At 46.0% G+C, this 23,783-nt stretch overlaps 1 protein-coding gene across 1 annotated transcript in view; it reads right to left on the bottom strand.

The window, feature by feature from the left end:
• The window catches only part of PFDN5 (prefoldin subunit 5), a 108,388-nt gene that overhangs the window by 14,523 nt on the left and 70,082 nt on the right, over positions 1–23,783 (bottom strand). Inside the window, exons 2-3 of the mRNA XM_078658699.1 lie at positions 22,701–22,803; positions 12,345–12,376 (exon numbers count right to left, since the gene is read on the bottom strand). Coding sequence (XP_078514825.1) covers positions 12,345–12,376; positions 22,701–22,803 — 135 coding nt within the window. The remainder of the gene's footprint in view (positions 1–12,344; positions 12,377–22,700; positions 22,804–23,783) is intronic.

Genomic DNA, 23,783 nt, shown 5'->3' with positions numbered 1-23,783 from the left:
TGCCCAGACAGTATGCAGGAACGTTCCAGTCTCCTTACTACACCTCAAACAGACGGGAGATGCAATCAAGCCCGCCTTCCATAGCCGTTCCCTAGTGTAGTATGCTCTATGTAGGTATTTAAACTGTATAAATCGTAGCCGGACTGCTATGGCCGCTCCCCTGGGAGCTTCGAGTGCCTCCCTCCAGTTTTCCTCTTCAAATGCTCCTAGATCACGTTCCCACTTGGTCCGCAGAGAGTCCAGGGGTGTCGAGCAATGCGTAACCAACGTTTGGTATATGGACGAGATTTTCTTGGACTCCAATTCTCCCATGAAGACCTTCGCCTCCAGGGGGCTGAACTCGGGCAACGAGTCCAGACCTCGCAGGGTAGGGGCGAGGGCGTGACGAAGCTGCAGATATTTAAAAAATTGGGTCTGAGGCATGTCGTATTCCTCGCGCAGGTCCTGGAACGATTTAAGAGTCGTACCCCGGACCACATGACCCACGGCCGAGATACCGATCGCATCCCAGCCTCGGAAACCCTGCAGGGACATCAACTCCGGCAGCTGCCCGTTCTGCCACAACGGGGTCTCCCTCGTCAATCTGTTCCACCACCCCATTCTACGGAGCGCGCCGCGCCATATGCGGAATACGGTTTGTGTGACCGCCGGGAGCCTCCTCCTTTTAACCGCTGAATACAGGATAGTGTGCAGCGTGTCGGGGTCCATCAGGAAGCGCTCCAGGGCGTAGGTAGGGTCACTCCGCTCCCCATACCACCATTCGTTAAGCACCAAGAGGTGGGAAGCTTGGTAGTAGGACAAGACGTCCGAAGTCGGCAGTCCACCACAATACGTGGACAAAAAGCATGTGCGGAGCGCCACTCTCGCCGCCGCCCCCCGCCCAGAGGAAAGTACCAAGTGTCGAGTTCACCAGTCTGAACCACCGCGGTGGTATAGGGTACGGATGATTTTGTAGCTGATATAAGAGGCGCGGAAGGGCCACCATTTTAAAGATGGCCGACCGGCCATAGATGTTCAAGGGCATGCGGGACCACGTAGTCATGTCGGATCGGATACGCTCCCACACCGGCACGATGTTACGGGCCCAGGAGACTCCTGGAATGTCTGTTAGGAATATCCCCAGGTACTTAAGTCCGCCTCTCGCTTCCTGCAGTGCCCCGGCCCAGGGCCCCAGGTCTCGGCGCTCCCCAAGCACCCACAGCTGTGATTTGCGTACGTTCAGGTGAAGGCCCGACACCTCCCCGAAGACACGCATGATGTCGAGGACTCGTGGTCCAGATCTGTTCAGGTCCGTGAGGAAGAAGAGGACATCATCGGCGTACAGTGCAAGTCTGTCGCAGGGTCCCCCAGTCCACTCAATGCCCCGCATCTGTGCATCGATTCGGACCCACGCCGCCATGGGCTCCATGGCTAGGGCAAAGAGATACGGTGAAAGGGGGCAACCCTGTCTGGTGCCTCTACCGATGGGAAATGGAGCCGATGTTGCCCCAGCCACTCTCACCGACGCCGTGAGATCAGTATACAACAAATGAATATAGGATAGGAAGCGGGGCCCTAGATTCAATCGGGACAAAAGGGCCCGGAGGTAGACCCAGCTCACGGAGTCAAAGGCCCTGTCAATGTCGGCCAGTAAAAGGGCCGCTGGTATCCCCGCTGTCCGGACTGCCTCCAGCACCACCTGCGCACGCCGGATATTGTGGCGAGTCGCCCTGTGGGGCATAAATCCGGCCTGATCCGGGTGCACGAGCGCCGTAATGTATGGGAGAAGGCGATTAGCTAACGCCTTTGCAAGAATTTTGGCTTCAGTGTTGAGTAGCGATATCGGTCGGTAGGACTCAGGTCGGTCCGGAGTCCTCCCTGGTTTGCAGAAGACCACTATTTCAGCATGCCGCCAGTCCCTCGGGAGTCGGCCACAATCCCTGGCTTCTTCCAACGCTCTACCATAGTAGGAGCCCAGTTGGAGGTGAAAGGTCTTAAAGAATTCACAGGGAAAACCGTTGGGCCCGGGGGCCTTGCCCGTGTTCAGTTCTCCGAGGGCCGTACCCAGTTCCTCCGCCGATTGGGGGAGGTCCAGGGCATCTCGCTCCTCGTCCGAGAGCGATCGTGGCGGGAGATCAGCCAGGAACTTATCCACGTCGCTTGGCGAAAGAAGTTCCCGAGGGGCGTACTGGGTCTCGTAATACCGCGCAAATGCGGCCGCCAGGGCCGATGGGGTAGTGATGGACCCACCCGACTCATCTCGCAGACAAGGCAGAGACTGCGCGTGAAAAGTGCTTTGGCATAGTCTATAGAGCATCGAGCTGGATTTGTCACCCCACTGATATATCCGACTGAGTCGCCAACCACAACTGGCGAGCCTCGTCTAACTGCAAGGAGGCATAGGACTGTTGCAGCAATAGAAGGCGTCTCACGTCTTCTTCACTCCCGTCTGCACCGCATCTATGTTCTTGGTCCCTAACACGCTCGGCCGCCTGAACCAAGTCCTCCCTACGCTGCCTGCGGTCAGCCGCACACCAGGCAATGTCCACGCCACTTAGCGTGGGCTTCAAGGCCTCCCAGAGGGTCACGGCATCAACATCAGGGTGGTCATTATCACTCCAGTAATGCGCAATTGCCTCTCTCATATGAGATCGATAGGGTTCTCGCTGCAGGTGCCATGTGGAGAGACGCCACCTGAAGGGCTGCCGCCGCCTGTCTAGGGAGAGGTCTAGCATAACAGGCGAATGGTCTGATAGGCCCCGTGGTAAAATTTGTGTGTTATCGACCCTCCCGACCCAGGCCAGGGGAACGATCACGTAATCGAGTCTAGAAAAGGACTTGTGCACTGGTGAGACGTAGGTGTATTCACGGTGTTGAGCATGCTGATGGCGCCACGTATCAGCCCACCCCATGCCTCTCACCATACCATCTAGCTTAGTAGGTGTGTCCGAAACCACCTCTCCCCCCAACCTGTAGCGGTCTACTCGAGCATTCATCACATCATTCCAGTCCCCGCCAACAACTGCCATAACATTCGGGATTTCAGCCCACACTCCGAACAACTTTTCAATCAGAGCACTTTGCAGCGGGGGCGGAGCATACACACTCCCAAAGACGACCTGTTCCGTCCCTATCTTGCCCTGGATAAATACATATCTACCCTGTGGGTCAGCCCATTGAGTTTCATGGGTGTAGGACTGCCTGCGGTGCACCAGTATAGCCACCCCCCGGGAACCTCTCACAAATCCTGCATGGAACACTTGATTGTAACCATACCTCTGAAGGCTAAGGGTCTTGGAGCCCAAGAGGTGGGTCTCCTGTAAAAGCAAGACATCGGCCTTGTCCCTCTTCCCTTGGCGTAGGACTGCCCCTCTTTTGACCCTATCTAACATCCCCCGCACATTCCAGCTCACAACACGCAGTAATGCCCTCTGCAAGCTCGTTTCGGGAGTTTCATCCGCCATCTAGGGATGTGAAGTCAGGTAATTCATACGGCAAGGGCCCCACACATCCATCTCGTAATGACAAGGTCCAGGAAAGCACTGTGCAGTTGAACGCTTCTCCCCTCCCCACCCCCCCCTCGGAGCACCCACCCATCTGCCCCGCAAACCCACAAACCCCCACTAACTCCCCCCTCCCTCCCCCAACTTCTATGCAGCCCACAACTATCTCCCCACCCCCCCACCCCATACCTCAGTAACATTGAAGTACCTGTCGCGGTATAGCTAAACACTAACCCCCAATGGGAGGCCAACGTCCCACTATGCCAATGGATCCCAACCAACTGTCCACCCACTCCCAACTAACCCGTAACCCAACTAGCTACTCTGCCGTTCAGGGTGATGCCCGCCCACTCACGAGCATTCCCTAACCTGCGTCACATTCTCATAGTGGCGGCATGAGTCACGATGTGTGTCGCCAGTTCCCTCTATCAAGCTGTACGGTCGGCAGGATCCAGAGGGCGGTGCAGCCGTCCAGAGAGACACTCAGCAGATCTAGGGCAGCATGCACGTTCAGGGCCCCGGTGCCGGAGCCTCGTCTGCAGTGTCGCCCCCAGACACCCCATCTTTAGGTTGGCGGTTTCTCTGTGAGCGTGCCCGCCAATTGCTCCTACTGCGTGATCTCCTGGGGGTCCTCGGGGGTCTGGTCGCAGAGGAGGAGTCAGTCTCTTCTCGGAGGGGTATGAACCTTGACCCTCACCGTCTCATCAGTCCATTCAAATACCTCCTCCGGGGTGTTGAAGAACAGCGTCTTAGACTGAAACACCACTCGCAGGCGGGCTGGGTAAAGCAAAGCATATTGAATTTTCAGTTCTCTCAGCCGAGCCTTCGCCGCAGTGAATGATTGGCGCTGTTGCTGCACCAATTTAGTATAATCGGGGAAGATCAATATTTTGTGGTTGTCGTACATTACCGGCTCCTTGTCCCTCGCCTGCCTCAATATGACGTCGCGGTCATGATAGTTTAGGAGTTTGGCAATGACCGGACGGGGGCGAGCTCCAGTCAGAGGCTTCGGAAGAAGAGCACGATGAGCCCGCTCAATGACGAAACACCTCGACACAGAGTCCGGGGGGGAGCCATCCCTCCAGCCACTGTGCGAGGAAGGCCTCCATATTGCCCTTCTCGCAGTCCTCCGGAAAGCCCACAAAGCGCAGATTGTTCCTTCGCGCCCGACCTTCAGCATCTTCGACCCGGCGCGCCAGTCCCTTCTGTATCCCCTCCATAGCCGCCACTTTCCTCTTAAGGACCACCACATCGTCCTCCACATCTGTGATTCTGGCTTCAATTTCGGTTATGCGAGCCACTGCGTTGCGCAAATCTTGCCGGAGCAGCGTGACATCAGCCCCAACTGCCCCTATTTTTGCGTCCAGTGCATCTCTTGACTGTGTGATGGCCGACAAGATAGCCGCGTTGTCTGGGGCAGTCGCCGGTCCCGGGGGGCCACCAGACGCTCCGGCCCCACCACTCGGCCCCTTGAATTTGTCAATGGGTCCTTGCTTCGGGGCGCCACCGCTATTGCCGCCCGCGTCATCGTGAGGAACAACCCGTGGCACAGTGTCCCAACAGCTGTATGTATCTGCCCACCCACGATGCAGAGCCTCCGGGAGGCGGTGCAGCTTCCAGGCGCGTAGCTCCTCACCGGGCCACCAGGCACAGCGGCGGGGGCACCGTGCGCAGCGGCGGCAAGACTCTCCGGGTGAAACAAGTCACAACAGTGGGCCCTCCTCAACGGGGTCGACCAAGCCCACTCACTCGCACACCCTCTGGGCCGTGGCGTAGACGGACAACAGTCTTAGTGTAGCACAGCAGCAAGGAGATCAGGGCGCCAGGGGTAAAGTACACGAGCCCCTCGGGCTCACTGTCCGGTGGTCCGTGTCGCAAGCAGACGCTGATTGACCGGCAATGGAAGGAAGCTGAGCGGCGCCACTGACAGAGGGGGGGAGGGGGGGAAGGGCCGATCTGAGCCCAGCAGGCCCCAGGGGTCCAGGCCCCCTCACGGTCCGAACTGACCGCCGAGTGAGTGCCCTCCGTCATCAAGGGAGGTCCCCCCCCTCCGCACAACCACCCAGGTCGCAGCAGCCGCTCACCTCGTTGTCCCGGCGATCCAGCAGGTAGGCCGGTCCCAGGGCCCCCGGCCGTCCTTAGTGTCCCGAGCCAGGATCACCCGCGCCTCCAGTCGGGCTCCCACAGGACTCAAGGGCTCGGCTCCAGCAAATGGCGCAGAGCGCACCGCAACAGGGTCCGCCCCGCCGCAGCACACACCCGCCGAACCGTCACCGGATGGATTCCTCCACTGCCGAGGATGAAGCGCCGGGCCGGGGAGACTCCGCGCCCCAGGGTGCATCCGCCTCAGGCTTGGTTCCGATGATCGGTCTCGGATTCAAGGCGGCCCCCAGCGCCGTCGCACTTCCGGCCGGACCCCGCTGAACTCGAGGGTCCGGCTCCAGCGCGCGAAGAAGGCCCCACCGCTCCGGGCCGCGTCTCGCCGGCACCGTCGCTCGATGGTCGCCCAAAGTGCTACCGGAGCTCACCCCCAGACATCGGCCAAGGAGGGCTGGTGCTTGGAATCCGCAGGTTAGGGCGATGCAGGAGAAAAGTGAAGGATATTAATACGGCGGGACGGAGCTCGCTCAAGCCACGTCCGCCATGCTAGCCGCTTCGGCCACGCCCCCCATGCAAGTACATTTTAAGTGTTGGATAGATTAGTCAGTTATTTGGAACGATAGCAGAAGGATAGAGGAGGAAAAAGGTTTGTATTTATATAACGCTTGTTGACCCACGCTATTCAGCAAGCCCATAAAGGATTAGTGATGAATTATTATGGTGAAATATGAAGTAATTTCAGTGGTGGATTTAGTCAGATTATTTGGAGTGAGAAGGATAGCGGAGGGATAAAAAGGGAAGAAAGGTTTGCATTCATATAGCACTTTGTTACCCCTGATGGGTGTTGAAGCGCTTTTCTGGCGAGTAGCACACCACTCTGGAACCCATGAAGGATTAGTGTTGAAAATTAGTATAGTAAAATATGAAGTAATTTGAGTAGTGGATATGTTATTCAGTTATTTGGGTAGAGAAGGGAGGTGGCAGGATAGAAGAGGGAAAGAGGTTTGTATTTATATAGCGCTTGCTACCCCTGATGTGGTTTTGAAGCGCAAGTAGCACGCTACTCTGGAACCCATCAGGATTAGTGTTTAATTAGTACGGTGAAACAGGAGAGTAATTTTAGTGGTGGATATGTTAGTCAGTTAGTTGGATTGAGAAGGGTTGGGGAGGGGTAGAAAAGGAAAAAGGTTTGCATTTATATAGCACTTGTAACCCTGATGGGGTGTTGAGACTCTTTATTGGCGAGTAGCACACCACTCTGGAACCCTATAAAGGATTAGTGGTGAATTAGTATAGTTGAATATGGAATTTGAGAAGTGAACATGTTAGTCTGTTAATCTTGATTGAAAAGGATAGTGGAGGGATAAAAGTGTAGGATTTTCTTTTGGGAGAGAGTCTAAAAAAGGGTTATTTTGGCGATCATAGTAGTGGTATGGGGTTTGGGATAAATGAGAGAGTGGATGTAGAGGATATATTGATAGATGTATAGGATAAGAGCTAGGGTAGTGCATTGGAAAGAGTAGTAGAAAGAAGTTTGAGATGAGTCAGAATGTTGGGCTAGAAGAGATATTGAGCGAAGTATAGGCTGAGAAATAGGGTAATGCATTGGAAATGCTAAATTAGAAGAAAGTGATAAATATATAGATTCATAAGTACATTGAAAGAATATAGATGCATAAAGGAGGTAAGTATATGTAGATTAAAGATATTGATAGGAGCCACAGGATGAGAAATAGGGTAGTGCATTGGATAGGCTTTTTCAGGAGAAAAGTAGTGCATTGGATAGGCTTTTTCAGGAGAAAAGTAACAGACACACAGATCCAGTACATGGAAGGTACATAGATGCACAATAGAAGTATGTACATGGAGACCAAAGATGATTTTTATTTATTATTATTTTTCCCTCAACATAATTTTACATGTTTATACAAAGTAGTACACAAAGATACGTACATATCTATAGTTAAAACAAATGCTTATAAAACAGAGGGATATGCTGTAAATTTCTGTTTGTGTATGATGCTTATGTGGGGAAGAGACACATTGAGTAGTTTTCTTAAGATAAGGTGGTTGTTGGTGGACCTTATGCTGGGGGTAAAGAGTTCCATAGTTTGGCTGCTTGAACAGAGAAGGATGTGCCACCCATGGTTTTTTTCTTGTATGGTAGGATTTTGAGGCGAGATGCTCCTTTAGAGCGGCGGTTCCTTTGTTGAATGAGTTTGGTGATTTTATTCCTGATGAAGAGTGGTTCCATTCCATGTATTGCTTTGTGGGTGATACACAGCAGCTTGAACGTGGCTCTTCTGGCAACTGGTAACAAATGCAGGGCTTTCAAGGCAGGGGAGATGTGGTCTCGCGGTTTGATATGCAAAAGTAGTCTGGCAGCCAAGTTTTGAATCTGTTGTAATCTTTTCATGGTCGTTAAAGGTGATCCGTGGTAGAGGCTATTGGCGTACTAGAGTTTGGACAGAACAAGGGAGTTGGTAGCTTGGACCTTGTGTGGAAATCCCAAATGAGGGAAAATTTGTCGCAGTGTTTTTATAGTGACAAAGCTTGATCTTGCTAGTTTATCCACTTGGGCATTCATCGACAGCTTGGAGTCCATGGTCATTCCGAGGTTTCTTACTTCCTCCGATACTTGTAGAGAAGTGTGGCTCAATGGTTAGAGCGGCAGACCCTGATGCAGTAGTCTAGCCGGGACCAGGGTTCAAATCCTGCCTTGACGGGTCTCGGGCTCAATTTCCTGGGACCTGATAATTCTCGCCTTGGTGCCTATTCTAATCATGAGTCCCACTCTGCACCTCTGGGCAATAGCTTGCTTAATCTCTACAACGGCCCCAACAACGCGGAGGATGGCCGACTTCACCTTGAGGGTGCCCAGGAGTGGGCTCCTCCAAGGGAAAGGCCAGGAAGGGTTCCTCGGAGGTATTCGTACAATCGCCGAGATGCCTACAGGTAGTCGTGCGCTATACAAGTGCGTAATCATTTCATCATTTCATACTTTAGGCAGTGATCCCAGTTCATTAGGCCATGCGACAAGCGGGTTGTAATGGTTCCAATTACCACACATGAGTATTTCCGTTTTTGAGGCATTCAATTTGAGATGGCTCCAAGTCATCCACTGATCCACGGCCCTGAGACAGCTGAAAATTGGTGATTTTCCAATGTCTTTGGGGCATTCCAGTTGAAGGAGTATTTGCATGTCATCTGCATAGCTATAGCACGTGAGGTGAAATTTATTGATCAGTACAGGTAATGACTTCATGTAGATGGTGAAAAGCTTGGGCGAGATGATAGAACCTTGAGGGACCCCTGCTTTTGTTAAGTACGGTTTGGAAGAGAAAGGTGGGGTATGGATGACATTAGTTCGGTTTTGAAGGTAGGACGTGATCCAGTCCAGGGCAGTTCCCTCTATGCCGGCTTCATGGAGTCTTTGTTTTAGAGTGTCATGGTCAACCATGTCAAAGACAGCTGAGAGGTCCAAGAGGAGCCTCCATCTACTGCACGGCTGAGAATGGCCTGGGAAATAAATTCAGGGCATGCTAGGATTAGCTGAGGGACTGCATCAGTGTCAGAAGACACTGGAGGCGCAGGACCCTTTGAGTGCCACCCTCCCACTCTCTCATTTGAGATCATGTGGTGGAATGGAACTGATCCCAGCTTGGCATTCTTGTGTTTGTGGTATTTTTTCGACTTACCTGAAGACTTTGAAGGAGAATGGGACTTTTGCTCTAACCTGGCCTCATGATCAGGAGTGGTTCCATGACTTGGAGTGGGCTCACAGCTTCAAACACCACATCTTCTCTTCAGTGACATACAGCCATGCTTCCCACTCCCTGCTAACTTTCAGGTGCATGATGTTGCACTTTTCACATGACTTCTGGAGGTTCCTGGAGCCCATGCAGCCAAGGCACAGGTTGTTCAGGTCTGTGAGACATTTACTTTCTGAACTCATGGCATCATTAGAAACCTGTCATTTTCAGCTGAAACATCATACATTGGCTTTAAATTATTTTGAGAGTCATCAGAAAACAGAGCAGATCTACGGTGAATGGTATTGAAAGAGAAGAACTGACATCAGAACACTATATGCTGCTCAGTCCCCTCCCTTCTGGGGCGTGCAAGATTGCCACTGTACCACCTGCAGGAGTCAATGCTGGGAGAACAGTCTGGATCTAGTGTGATGACTTGGATATTCTGAAGGTGGGGAATCTGTGGTTAAAAGAATTGGTCAGAAGGTAAAACTTAAAAATCTCTCAATCGTGACTTGGAACTTTTAAGCCTGTAACATCAGAATTTTTACCCATGCTTAACACTTTCAGGTGAAATTTAAATACACATCTCTTCCACAAATACCAGATGTAATGAGTTTTCTTCAATCCTCTCTTTACATTTTCGATATTAATGTTTTACTAGTTAGTTTAACCAATGTTTTCCAGTTTTGCTGTGATATATATTTTTTTAAATGGCACACAAAGACATCCAAGTGGTGGTTCAGGTGCTCTTTATAAGAGACTTCACCTTTCAAAAAGTTAAGAGTAACAAGACTAGAGCAAATAAAAGCCAACCTCTTTCTTCAAGACTAGATTAACAACAATACGTTAACATCACCCAAAACGCAACCTCCATTACACAAACGCCAAAATAATTTGTGATTTGCAGTAATTTTAAACACTTAAAGGACCCCTGTTTCTTTAACAGGCTATATTAGAAGCTGCTGCAAATCAGAAACAGGAAATTTGCTTCACATCTCCTTTTACAGACCCATTGATAGTGCAGCAAACACTTGTTAAATCGAAGTATAGAGGGCAATAAACTCAGAAAGTGGGTGTGGTGCATGTCAGAATTATTGATATCGATCGGTTATTATATAGAGTCAGGGGGGTGTGGAATTCTGATAGCCCGACTTCTAGAAAATATTATTTGGGGCCTAGGACGACACGGTTTCATGTTTATTTTGTCTTAGGGACAAGTAAACCCAACTTCCTGCAGCACAAACCCTTTGGCTGACAGTTTACAGTACCACTTGATGGATCAGGAAAAGCCATTGTTTGCAGTTAAGGTAATATTTGTGTACGTAAGTGAATGCTGTTCCAACTTTATTTATAGTTCATTAATGCAAAGCCTTTATTATTAGGGTGAGTGTTCTAATGAAATGGTGTAAGCTTAGACTGCACTGCTGACAGCAGCCCCAGTATAAAAATATCTACACACGTTTGAAAAGTATAACAATATGAGGCTAAGTATAATGCTCACAGAATGCTCTCCGATTAGATGCAAATATTTGCACAAGTTTGAAAGCAAGATTGACGAGTCCTTGCTTTCAAATGAAATGTACACAAAAAACACAACTTGGAAAAAAAACATGTTTCACTAAACTATAATAAAAGTTTAAGTACCATTTCTTTGGAACATCTAGCAAAATGTTTTAATCCATGCTAGAATTCGCAAAAAAAGTCATTATGGAGAATAAGTGCTACCAGTTTATTATGGGAAACATGAAAATAAACAATCCTTGGCAAAGCCAATACTTCTGACATTGGTAGTAAGCCTTTTGTTTTTGTTAAAGCTGTTGTGGGAGCTGCTAGGCCCTCACCATTATAAGAAGCACTGGCAAAAAGCAATAACATGTTGCTCTCAAAAAGCACACCTTATCACAGTAGTCTCTGGCAATGAAAAAAAAATCTTTGTGTGCAGATATGCTCCTTGTGAAAGCAGAATGCCGTCACTCACAGTGAAGCTAATCTATAGGTAGGTAGGTACGTAGGGACAGAATTTTTAATAAAAACAAAAAGCTTTAGTTAACTAAAGACCTACTTAAGGGCCCAATTCTTAAATAAGTGACAACATTGCACCCATTGTGTATGCCATGCGTTAGTGCAGATTTACAGATTTCATGAATTCACAATAATTTACTGAAGTAGGCCAGGAAATTGTACTTCTACAAAATATTTGTGTACTGCATTTTAGCACAAGCAAATATGCATGGGTAGATTTGCTCATGCGAAAATCTGTTGAGCGTTTACGAGTTTGCTTTTCCCTCCAACTACTTTTTTGCCAACCATCGAAGAACTTTTACTTCTGTGCTTGTCAGGAGTAAATTACAACCTTTCTTAGAAAAGAGCTGGAGAAAATCCCTAAAACATGCACGTTATTAGTTTGCAGACACCAAAGAGCATTCCAAACCTGAAACTATTGGTTAACCCTACCTCCTGCCCCAGTATGTAGATCCATGGAAAGGTGGCAAAAAGCATGAATTGCTGGAATTCAAACCCTCCTATTGTATGAGCCCTGGCGTAGGCAACGGGCTATTATCAGAGCACTTATTGAGATTGCGGCCTTAATTTATCACCGCACTACGAGGCGCCAAAGGGACAAGTGGATTTTCTTTACAGGACAAGTAGATTTATGAAGCAACCTGTCACATAGACAAGTAGATATTTTATTAAATACCACACCACTGTGTAGAGGGATTTAGGTACCACCCACACTAATAAAAGCGCGCATAAGGGTGTACTGTGAACTTTTCATTTTCTTTACCATGGACTCAGCATCCCCAACTAGATTTCTGATATAGTGGGCTGCAAATGCACGGAGGGCCGAAAAATGCTCCTACAGTTAAATACCACACATTACACTGTGAATTCAATCGATTGTGAAATTCGTTAGGAATACAATAGAATCTTGAGCAACTAAGTCCCCATATCAATTTTGTAGGAAAAGGATTTTGTACAGCAAATTTAAAAGCAATGAAAAGGATACAGAACTGGTCAGTGGGACAAGCAATTCCTTCCCTATAAAAGAAAGAAAAGAAATGTCAATTTAACATTTTAATAAATAAATCATATCAGCCCTACCAAAGCACCCAAATTAGGAGTATGTTGCGCATGCTATGCTGGTCAGCCAATCGTACAGATTTACAAAAGTTCAAAAGAGCACAGAATAAAAGTCCTGCTCATCCACAAGCACATTATTTTGCTTGTAAGCTACACATATTGTGATGGTAGGAGTATTAGATTTTGTGGCAACGATTGGTTTCAACTAGTAAATCTGTAAAATGTTTACCACAAAACTGAAATATGTAAGTTGCACAGTTCACAAGATGGGCTTGCTTATCGTTGCACAATATTTCAAAAATAAAATATGGAGCCTTGAACTGCACACCAAAGTTGCCCAACGTTGATGCTTGAGAGGATGGTTTGGTTGAACGGAGGGGCATGACCGATTCTGAAATGTGTCCTCCTTAATACCAGAAAGCAGCGAACTTTGCACTGGGCAGAAGCTGTGATCCCAAACTTCATGACTGAATAATTTCTAGAAAAAGGTGGCAGACATTGGGATTGGGATTTTTCACCTCATATCATTATTAACAAGAACAGAAACGCTTCATATGTCCTATAGTTGAGGAAAGGCTCAAAACTTATTAAAACGTCTCTGTTCATGACTTTCACACTAATTGAAGATGAAACGCTGATCCTTAAACTCTTAATAAATGCATACATTTCTATGGCACAAACAAAAGCCAGACTGATTAGTTTCCTACTTCGATATAGAAGCTATTCTATAATAAGATAGATCTTTGGAGGCCACAAATTCATAGGTGCAACTTAAATCGCAAACCTTTTATGATTCACTTTTCTACTCTGATGAGACGGTCATTTGAAATATGTTCTACACTTTGTGTGCTTATCAACCTATAATAAGTATAGGATACAAAGAGAACAAAAATAAACTTCAAAATGAAAATTGGTAAGTGACTTCTATATTGAAAATTGTGCTCTCAGTCAAATGATTTGCGATGTAATCTCGTCCCAAGCACCAAATGATCTTAACTGAAAAAGGAGATATTGCAGCTATTCACAACATGGTTTTGGATTGCTAAAATACCAGTTGTTGGTCCTCATTTATAATAAGAGGGACTTGTGCATCATATTCATTTGTACCCCAAGATATCTGGAGTCTGCAAAGTTGAACTATACTATTATCAACAACCAAGTACAATCGGGAAAGTACCATCTGTGACTTTAGAGTACAGTGAAGATCTCAAAAAAATATAAACTATTTACTTAGGAGATCTAGAAAGCACAAGTAGACTGGCTGCTTTCACGGAATTCTGAAAAGACAAGAAGGGGACCAGAGTGGCAATATTAGAAAAGGGTAAGTCCTACAGAATGTTGAGTAACATACCCATTCGATACTGTTCATGTATTGGCACAGACTGGATGAAGCCCGTTTAAAGTGTTCAGCCTGCAGTTGTTTTCTGACCAACAGGCAATGAAGATCTTGTCACCAGTTAGTTTAAATGTTTGTTAATTGGCAGTGGTACAGATTAATTGACCAAAGGTTCTTGGGTCGAATTTAACCTGGGGCATGTTATTGATGTTAACTTGGACTTTTCTTTCAGTCGGCCTTGCACACGATGTATGGATCGGATCCTGGATTCCACAGAGACAGTGGAGGACTTAATGTCAGTATTGCATGGTTGCATTTCTTGAGGGCGATGCACAGTATAGCTGCATAATTTTGCAGCCTTTGCAACTGTTAATGTACTTTTTTTTTTTTTTTACAATCTGCACAGGTAAGATTACAGTAGTTCAGACAACTGCTAAAATGGCTCTAATCCGTTCCTCTCAATGGTTGATTTCTTTTAGTGACAGGATTGTTCTGAGCGAGAATACCTGAAGGTTAAGGCCTGTGACTTCAATGTTCATTTGTGGAGCTAAAAACTAGAGATCTCCATCAAAGATTGTTTAAATATGGTTTTAACTTTGAGATGTGGACGATGGGAAACCCAGGCCATTCAAACAGCAACTTGCCATTGTCAGGGACTCAGAGTAACAGGATCTCCATTTCAGATGTTAGGACAAGGGTCATTTTCGTTCATCCAATAAAAAAATGTTATTTAGGTGTTCCATAATATTTGCCCCGGATTTGTTGGGTACACTCAGTTTACAAATGGAAATGTATCGCCGTTATAGTATGTGTGGTGGTGGAAGTATACAAGTGTTGAACATTAGTGGTCAGATGGAGGTTCCCCAATCCCCCCCCCCCCCCCATGAACCTTGCATCTCTCTTTGTACTGATAATGCTAGAGTTCCAATGTTAACTCGCTGGCTTTTGTCATGGTCGAAGGAACATATCAATTTTAGAATTGTGCCAGAATTGACAAGTCTTTCCAGAAGGATCGACTAGGTATCATAAGCTGCTGAAAGATCAAGTAGAATTATAGCTCCTTGCTTTTCTTTGACCAATGTACAAAGGAGATTTTCCCTAAAGTCAACATGTGGTTTCTGTTCTTGACAAGGGAATATAACTTGATTGTAGGTCATGGAGGATATGTATGCATTCAATCTGCTTGTGTAGTTTTAAAGTTATCTTCATCCAGGTTTTTGTTGATGTAAAGCATGTTGGCAGTGGGCCGATATTTTCTGGATTTACTGTTTAAAGAGTGGTATGATGATTGCATGTTTAAAATGTTTTGAAAAAGATATGCTAGAGAGGAAACCATTAATCACGAGAGGTCAGCCAACAGTGAAGAGAATTGCCTTTGCCCAACTACAGGTCAAGGCTCAATATTAAGGATGAAAGGAACTGCAAGATTTCTGGATTGGTTAATTTCTCATAGATTTTGAACACTTCTTTGATTCACTGATCAGGTTACAGATCTAGGTTTGTGTGGCACATTTTATGGCATTATTATAGAATTTCCTGTGTCTCTTTCAACACATCTTATCCTGTTCAGACAGTGACTTACACCATAAGTATTCCAACCCACATCACTCCCATTTTAGGCTGCCTGGTCTTTCAGTAAACCATTTGTCAGATATTTTCATACTAGTTTTGCGTTTACATACCTTGGAGGGGATGGAAAGCATCTAACCAAAGGTTTAATATGCAGATTCTATGGAACAGAGGACATGTCTGGTTCTCTTTTGTCAGAGTAATATAAGGCAATAACTCCTTTCTTGCTTTTCTTGTATTGTCTACTCCGAGTAGCTGTGCCAAGGTGTTTTGAAGCATGTCTGTAAGGGAGACTAATTAGAGAGTGATCAGATCATAAATAAGGATGTACCCGAGGATTTTTAGTTTTGAACGTAAATGTGAGCACTTAAGTCCGGGGGTGCGCCGCAAAGTCTGAATGCTCATAGGCTATATTTTTTGAAACCAAGGGCATTTAGATTTTCATTGAGGTCCAAAGCTGGTTTGGAGTCTGATTGGATAACCCAGGAGATGAAATCACATACTTAAAGGATTTTTATTTAATATCCATACTTCACAGGTGCAATTCTACTGTTTGCCAAGTCTGGTGCACATCCATTCAGTATATCTTTTTCTTTATCTTTCAGAAAAATTTCCTATGGGAAATCAATGCTTTTTTTCCATCTCCCTGTCTAAATTTTTTATTATGCATGACAAAACTTGGCTGAGTAGAATGGCAAGTGTTGGCTACATTGGAACATACGCAAACTTAATAGATAAATCAAAAATTCTTTTACAATCGACACAGGCTTAAACAACTAAACAATGGCCATTACGTGTGTGTAATACACTATCCTAGTGGTAGCATGGACCAGCAGTCATTTGGCTAAGACTTCAGAGAGCGTATTAGGCAAGTTGTTTTACCTATTATAATCCCTCGAGTACCAGATGAAAGGACACCACACAAGGTATATATTAAATATATATGTATTTATTCTAAACACAACCCCTCTTATCTCTGACCTCATAAAGAGTGCAAAGTACAATACAAGTTACTCAATTACTATACGATAAGTTGCACAGTATACGTTATGCCCCAGGGGCCTCACAAACCATATATTAAAATAGTGGTATAAGAACCACAAGAGAATTAGAAAGCAGGCCTGGTGCCTGTGGAATCGCTGGGGCTACTCTAAACAACCAAGCGTTAGGAAGTAGGAGGCCCACGGGAGACGCATGCAGTGTCTAAACACAGCCGCGGGTTACCATTGACTTTCTATGGGAAACGTAGAAGTTACAAATATACAATTTAAGGACACTTCCGGATGGACTACGGCGGAACCCTTTTAAACTAGGACACTTCGAGAGTCAAGACCCACGGGAGCACCGGAGTACTCTGGTTACCTTACCCAGGGAAGCCGGGTGCATAGGTGTCGGGTTTCGTTGTCGTTTTCAATGGAGAGCTACAAAGAAGTGCTGCAGGCGACCAGAGGAGAAGTGTCTGGGTGGATCCAAGGATGGATCGAAGATCTGTAGAACCTGAAAGCAGAAGCAGAAGGGACAGAGTCTGGGTCACTTGCCAGTGACCAGGGCGGCGATAGAAAGATGCCACCATATGTCAGGTGATTTCAGGTGAAGATGTGAAGTCTGTCTCTTCAGCCACGAGGACCAGGAGGAGTCGACGACGACCAGGAGCTGGATTCGAGCTGTCCCATGAAGGATCTAGTTGACTGCGGTGTCAGCATATGGACTGGACCCAACAATCCTTGGCAAACGCAACCCACTCAGGATGTCGAGATTGGCTTCGGAAAAGACCAGCAAGGTCTGAGGAACTTCTCCTTTGTAGGGAAGTTGGAGCAAGCCTTGAGCAACCAGGAAAGCAAGTTAGATTCAAAATGGAGTCTTCCAGGGGCTCACTAGCCAACGGAATAGGAACCGGAAGACGCGCCGATCTGAAATGCAAAAGCAGGGCCCACGGGTCACTCGTGGAGTGGGGGCCTCTGATCTTCGGTGCAAATGGTGCTCGGGTCTGGGGCTTCAAGCACCCCAATGTGCAACTTCGAGTTACCTCGTAAAGTGAGTGCAGCTTACAAAATGCAGGATGTCCAGGAGTTCCGGTCTCACGTCTCTCGTGTCCGCCACGGGTCTCAGATTTGCTGTGAGCGAAGGTCGGCGTCAGATGTATGGAAGTCCGGGTCCTGTGTCGCAGATTCTTCGGGATCCGGCGGGAGCCTCGAAAATGCAGATCGGCAAAGTTGCTGTTGGTGAGTGTTTGAACAGGGTGGTCACTCCTTGACCACAAGGGAGATGTCTTCCGTCTTCCAGTCGAAATGGAATGTCGAAGGTCCAGGATTTATGTTTCAAAGTTTCGTCCAGGGTAATCTAAAGTCCTAGTGACTGGGCTCCTATACTTCTAATAAGTTTAGGGGCTGGACTACCCTTAAGGTCCCTCCTATGGGTGGACCTGGGAAGTGGGTGGTTACACCCCTTTCCCTTTGTCCAGTTTCACACCAGAGCTGGGGCAACCGGTTTGAACTGGGAAATGCATGGAGCACCTTGTGGGCCCCAGGCAGTGTCTGGAAAGCATTCACTGAATGCAGCCCTCCCTGCCCAATACACTAAAGCCTGTCTGGGGTGGCGCTGGCACCTCCCTGGACAGGAAACCTGTCCAGGCCTCCCCTGCCGGAGTTTCGTCCAGCAACAGGAGGTCAGACTCTCGTGTCTGTGGCAGCAGCATCCATTTTGTGATGCTGAGGCTCTGCTTACCTTTAACCGGGTAAACCAGTAACTACATGTCTTCTCCCTCTAGAAGGGTGCTATGCTAGGATTATAAAGCACTTAAGAGTATATGGTATGGCTATATCCTAGAACATCTATAAGGAGATGGTTCCGAAAGCTGCAGAGGGGCTCAGCTCATGCTACGGCACCCTCTCACAAAACCAAGCACTCTGCCTCCAGGATTGTTAAGGCCTGCCATAGGAGTGACTTATAGGTGTATATGTCTATATGTATATATAGATATAGGTATACTATATCTAAGTAAGGGGTGATTACACCACATTACCCAGGCTGTGTGAACAGACCTGTGGTGTCAGTTTCGAAGGCAAAACAGGGGTGGCATAATACAGGCTGCAGCCCCTGGTAGGCCTAGGGTGCACGTCTGCCCTGGGTACCTATGGTACACTATACAGGGGCTCACAAGGGTGACCCAGTAACCAATCTGGTATGTACCTAAAGTACATGGTATCAATTTAGAGAGAACAGCTGGTCTGTGGGCACGATTAGCAGGGCCACAGCCACACTAAAGTCGAAAAACCAGAGAATCACAGCAAAAAGTGGGGGTAGCCATAGGAAGCAGACCCTACTCTCGGGGGCACACACACTCGCGGGCACACACACACACGCACAGACACCCCCCCCCCCCTTACAACCTAGTTTCCATGAGAAAAGCAATTTTTGTTTTACCAATAACTTTGGTGAGGTCGGAGAGATTAGGGCCATTTGTAAAGTGGGGGCCGAGAAAAAGGGCAGTTTTGGGAGTACCAAAAGTGCTTTTTCCGATGCAATTTCCCATAAGGATTTTAGACACTACTGCAGCCTGAACAGGTGATTGGAATTACACCAAATTTGGCAGACAGCTAGATCTTGGTCCAGAAAGTGCCTTTTATAATTTGGTGTAAATCTGTTCAGTAGTTTGATTTATTAAAGAAAAAAGATTTATGTACATCTAGAGACGTAGCTCCATGGTGGAGGACCTGCGGATCCACACGCCAACAGCAATGCCATTACTGGCTGTCTGCAACCTGAGAGGAAAGGTGTGGCCGCCATTTTGACAATCGGGGCTCTATTACCTCAAGAGGTGGGGGGGGGGGGGAGGAAGAGTGTACATAGGATAATAGGGGTCAGGATAGAGGTATCATGACTCCATGGGACTGATGGAGGGTTTCTGTGAGTGACGCCTTATGTTAAGTAAATGTCCCAAAATGTTTGACATGCACGAGGATCCGCAGGTCCACCACGGCCCTCAACACAGCCATGTGAATCCACAGAGGATCCAGACCCCAATATTAAAAATATATATATAATATATTTATTTCCTTTGGGAGTTCAATCGTATGCATTATCATAGACTGGCATTGCCAGAATTCAAACCTGAACACTCCAGACATACACCCATAATATGCATTTATGTATTTAACATGGTTATATATTTATATGTTTATGTATTTATGCAGTGATATATTTTGATCATCTGGTGGAGGATGTTCCAGTGCAAGTTTGATATTCTGGATTTATCCAGGACAACATCTCCATCATTATACATGGAGTTCCTGGATTTAGTCTTTGGGCAGATATTACTTAGCCAATTATCTCGGACATTTGAACCACTTTGCACTTTATGAATTGTACAATATTGTACTAATATTATTCTCTATATTTATTGTAACTGCAACGTTTAAAATTTGGCTTTATTAAGGTGCCTAGTATGTTTTTTAGGTTTATGCACCACGTGATAACCATAAATGGATCTTTAACTCTTGCAGCGAGAATATGATTACGGGCAGGACTGGCCAAAACGAGTCATGCTGACATAACTGCAATAAAAGAGAGAAATACATAACAGTGTCAGTGCCAGTCTCTTGGAGGTGGTTTCAGGGGTTTTGGACATTACAGAGCAGCGTCTGGCTCCGCGATACACACCTCCTCCCTACTGTGGCGGAGTGGTATACAGCAGATTGACAGCTGCTGCTTTCATTTGGAACTTGCTTTGTTGAGCGAGAACCGCCAACCCCTGTTCCCGGAAGTATACACAGCCAGGATAGTTTCACGATGTGTGTCGGAGGACCGAGGACGATTTCTCACTGTGGTGAGTGTGAGAGTACAGGGTGGAGGTCTTGTGGTCCACTGGATACCAAGCAATACGTAGGTTCAGTAGACACCAATTGTACGCAGTCAATACGTCGGCCGCCAAGCTGGTTGTGAGGGAAGAGGTAGCAGACGAGTTGTTCGGGAATTTGCCCAACGTTGATAAAAGCAATCAGCCCCGTGTGACAGTGGAAATGCCAGGGGCTGAGTTGGTAAAAATTTAATTGAGGACTCTAGAGAAATGCATGAAAACCAAACAAGCTAAACGGTGTTCCCTCCAAAAGTACCTGGAAGTTGAACCTGCCCCCCACAGACTACATGTTCTACTTGTACCCAGCTACGAGAATCTGAATCATGTAATGTTGAAAGAGTGGGGAATAGCAATATGGAGGCGTCTACACGCCTGGTGCAGATATTGGTCAAAAATGCTGAATTCGATAGGGAGTCACTACAAAAGGAAATTCAGTCACCTAATGATAAGCTGGGTACATTGTCGCAACATCAAGATCTGATTTCGAAGTATCGGGAAGAAATGCTCGTAAGCTTAAAGGAAAGCCTGAAAAATCCACAAATTCCAACACCACAAGACCGATTACGAGACAGGACACATTTTCACATTTGCAAGAGATTTGACACACAGAAAAGGCAACATGCAATTGACAGCAATTATGGCAAACAAGACGATGGTTTGGGGGCAGCTGCCTCCGCAAACATATCCTGTTCAGCAGTGGAAAGCGAAGATTGGGAAGATGAAAGGATCCCCAGAGATCAATTGGCGCCCAATAAGTTCTCTTGTGGAAAAACTCAATTTTTTTTTCACGGAGATACCCAGAGCACAGTGCTACCCACTTATACTGGGTGCTCCCTTGTGTCTGGACAAAGCTAAACCACTCTGAAGAGCTGTAATGACAGTGAAACACATGTCAGGGGTTGCTTTTATTCATTTCAGGTTGGCTTGGATGGTATTTTACCAATCCAAAGCTGTAATATTGTGCCTGGAGTGGTAAATGGATTTTGTCATTTTACAGCTCGGCGTGGATAGCACTGTGCTAATCCTATGGTTAAAGACTTTGCTGTACAAATGGCAAAAGACGTTGTCCATTTCTATCTCGGCATGGATATCACTGGGCTAATCCTATGCTTAAAAACTTTGATAGAAATGCAGTCATTTGAGGTGAGCAAATTTAGAGTGTCGCTGGTGTTGAGGGTGCTCTATACAGGAGCTGCCTGCCACCTAAACTTGGGAACTACCCAGAGTTCTATATATATATATATATATATATATATATATATATATATATATATATATATATATATATATATATATATATATTTTGATTGCAGTTATGTCTGAATGATGCGTTTCGGCCAGTCCTGCCCTTCATCACATATGCTCTGCAAGAGTTAAACATCCATTTTATATAGCTCCAACCACATATCCATGTAGCCTCTCACACCCAGAGAACCACACACGACCACTCGCACACCCAACCACTCACACCCATTCAGAGAGCCAGAACACCACTCACACACCCAGACACCTGTACACCCAACTCAGACACCAGGAAAACCACTTTCACACCCACTTACACACTCATACAGCCACTCACACCCATAAAGAAACTTGCCCAGCCCTCACAGATCCACAAAGCCACCTACACACCCAAACACCCACCCACCGACAAAAGCACACAGGTTACAGGGATGTTATCATTAGGAAAAAGCATTAAAAAACCAGAAATTAACACAAACAACTAAAGGTTACAGGGACGTTGAAGTGAGGTTCAGATTTTATACAAACAAAACAGATATTCGGAACTTATAGTTATTTCAAGAAACTATAACTCGTGCCCTAAGGTGACAATAACTCGCACCCTCGCCATGCACTGTTAATGACCCCACATATTACATTACTCATGACATCTTCTATGGCCATCATTGAAAATAGCAATGCAACATGTGCAGTGAAGTTATTGATGAGTAAACTGAGCATGGGGGGTGAGAGTTAAAGTACCTTAGGGCACGAGCTATAGTTACTTGAGATAACTGCTGAATTTCTACTTGTGTGTGAAAAATTTGAACCCAACTATAACATCCCTGTAACCTTTGGGTTTTCAGTTTATATTTACGTTTTTAATGCCATTTCTGAGCTAGGACATCCCTGTAACCTTTGGAATTTTCAGTAGAAAACACACACACACACACACACACACACACTGCAGTTACGAATAAATAACCTCATTTGGTTTACATGCTTTTACTGAATGGCATTTTATATACAACTATTCCCTTTAATATAAATAGTTTGCAACATCATTGACATAGATTACTTCTGCGGTGGACAAATTAATCTTACCACACCCCAAAACAACTCATGTGAGTAGAGTTTATCTTTGTACTACTAGCACAGATGAAACTTCTTGCAAATCGTCAATCCCCCACTAGTGTATATAGATACAGATCAAAAGCAGAAATTTTTCTATATACTACATCCATATTCTATAACTTACATAGGCTCAAAACCACAGTTTATTAGGTTAACCAAACACTTGCCTTCGTTGCTTGGTGTGAGAACGTTAAGACAATCCTTGGCTTCCACATACTTCGTCTGGACCACCTTTAGTTGGGCAATAGAGGAGGAAAGGAATTCCACTTCCTATTAAAATAAAAAACATGCTCAGAAAGAAAAAGTGTACCAGATTTATCCCAAGAAGGAAGGGTTTTGATAACTATTAGACCATTGGACAGAGGTTTGCCACTGTTCATTTTCAACTTAAAAGATAGGGGGCCAGTGCCACTAAGCCAAGTCAAACATTAAACTCTTAACACCTGGTGCTACTCTACTACCAGATTATCTGAAACATTCAGCCGACTCTCTGTATCCCCTTCTAGGTTTGCCTCTCTCATGTATGCAGCACACGTCAGACATATGTTTCCTACCACACCTGCTACCTGTCTCCTCTTGGTCGGTCTGTAAGTACCTCTTCTCTGACAGAGTACGAGGTTTGCTTAGCTACCATATCGGATGCTTTGCATGTTAATATAACTTCATAGTTCCTACAAGCCCTTCAAGTGCCATTTGGCAGATGGGAATGGCATAATTAACGTGTTGAAAGAAGAAAGGATAATGCAGTCAACTGACCAAGAAATAGTTAGTTACTTTTAATCCTAGTTCTTCTAAAGTAGTATACTCATTAAAGTCCTCATCACTGAATTCTACGCCTATGCACAGGATCCCAGATCGCTTTTCATAAAATATAAAAACACAATTTTCTTTCTGAAAAGCACAATTTTAAATGAAAACAAAGCTTATGACATCCGATTGCAGTCTTTCTAAATGAATTTGCATGAATTCCCTTTTTTTTTTTAAAGTGTTTTTTATAAATCATGAGAATGTCACTAAAGAAAGCGTCAAGAAACTTTCAGATACATTTTAAAAAGAAAAAAATACGAAAGGGCAATGTAGCCTAACCTTGTGCGCCTATTAAGCCTGAAAAAGTGAAACTGTTCTTTTAAGAAAGAGCACTCACCAGTATCCTATGATTTCTTTGCAGTCAGTCAGTTCAGTTTTTTAAAGGGAATTACTGATCATGAGAAAACAGTAGTCTATTTCCTTGTCTGGTACAAGGGGAGGAG

Source organism: Lissotriton helveticus, chromosome 1_1 (assembly GCF_964261635.1).
Source record: "Lissotriton helveticus chromosome 1_1, aLisHel1.1, whole genome shotgun sequence".
Classification (NCBI taxonomy): domain Eukaryota; kingdom Metazoa; phylum Chordata; class Amphibia; order Caudata; family Salamandridae; genus Lissotriton; species Lissotriton helveticus.
This window is presented reverse-complemented; position numbering and strand designations above follow the sequence as displayed.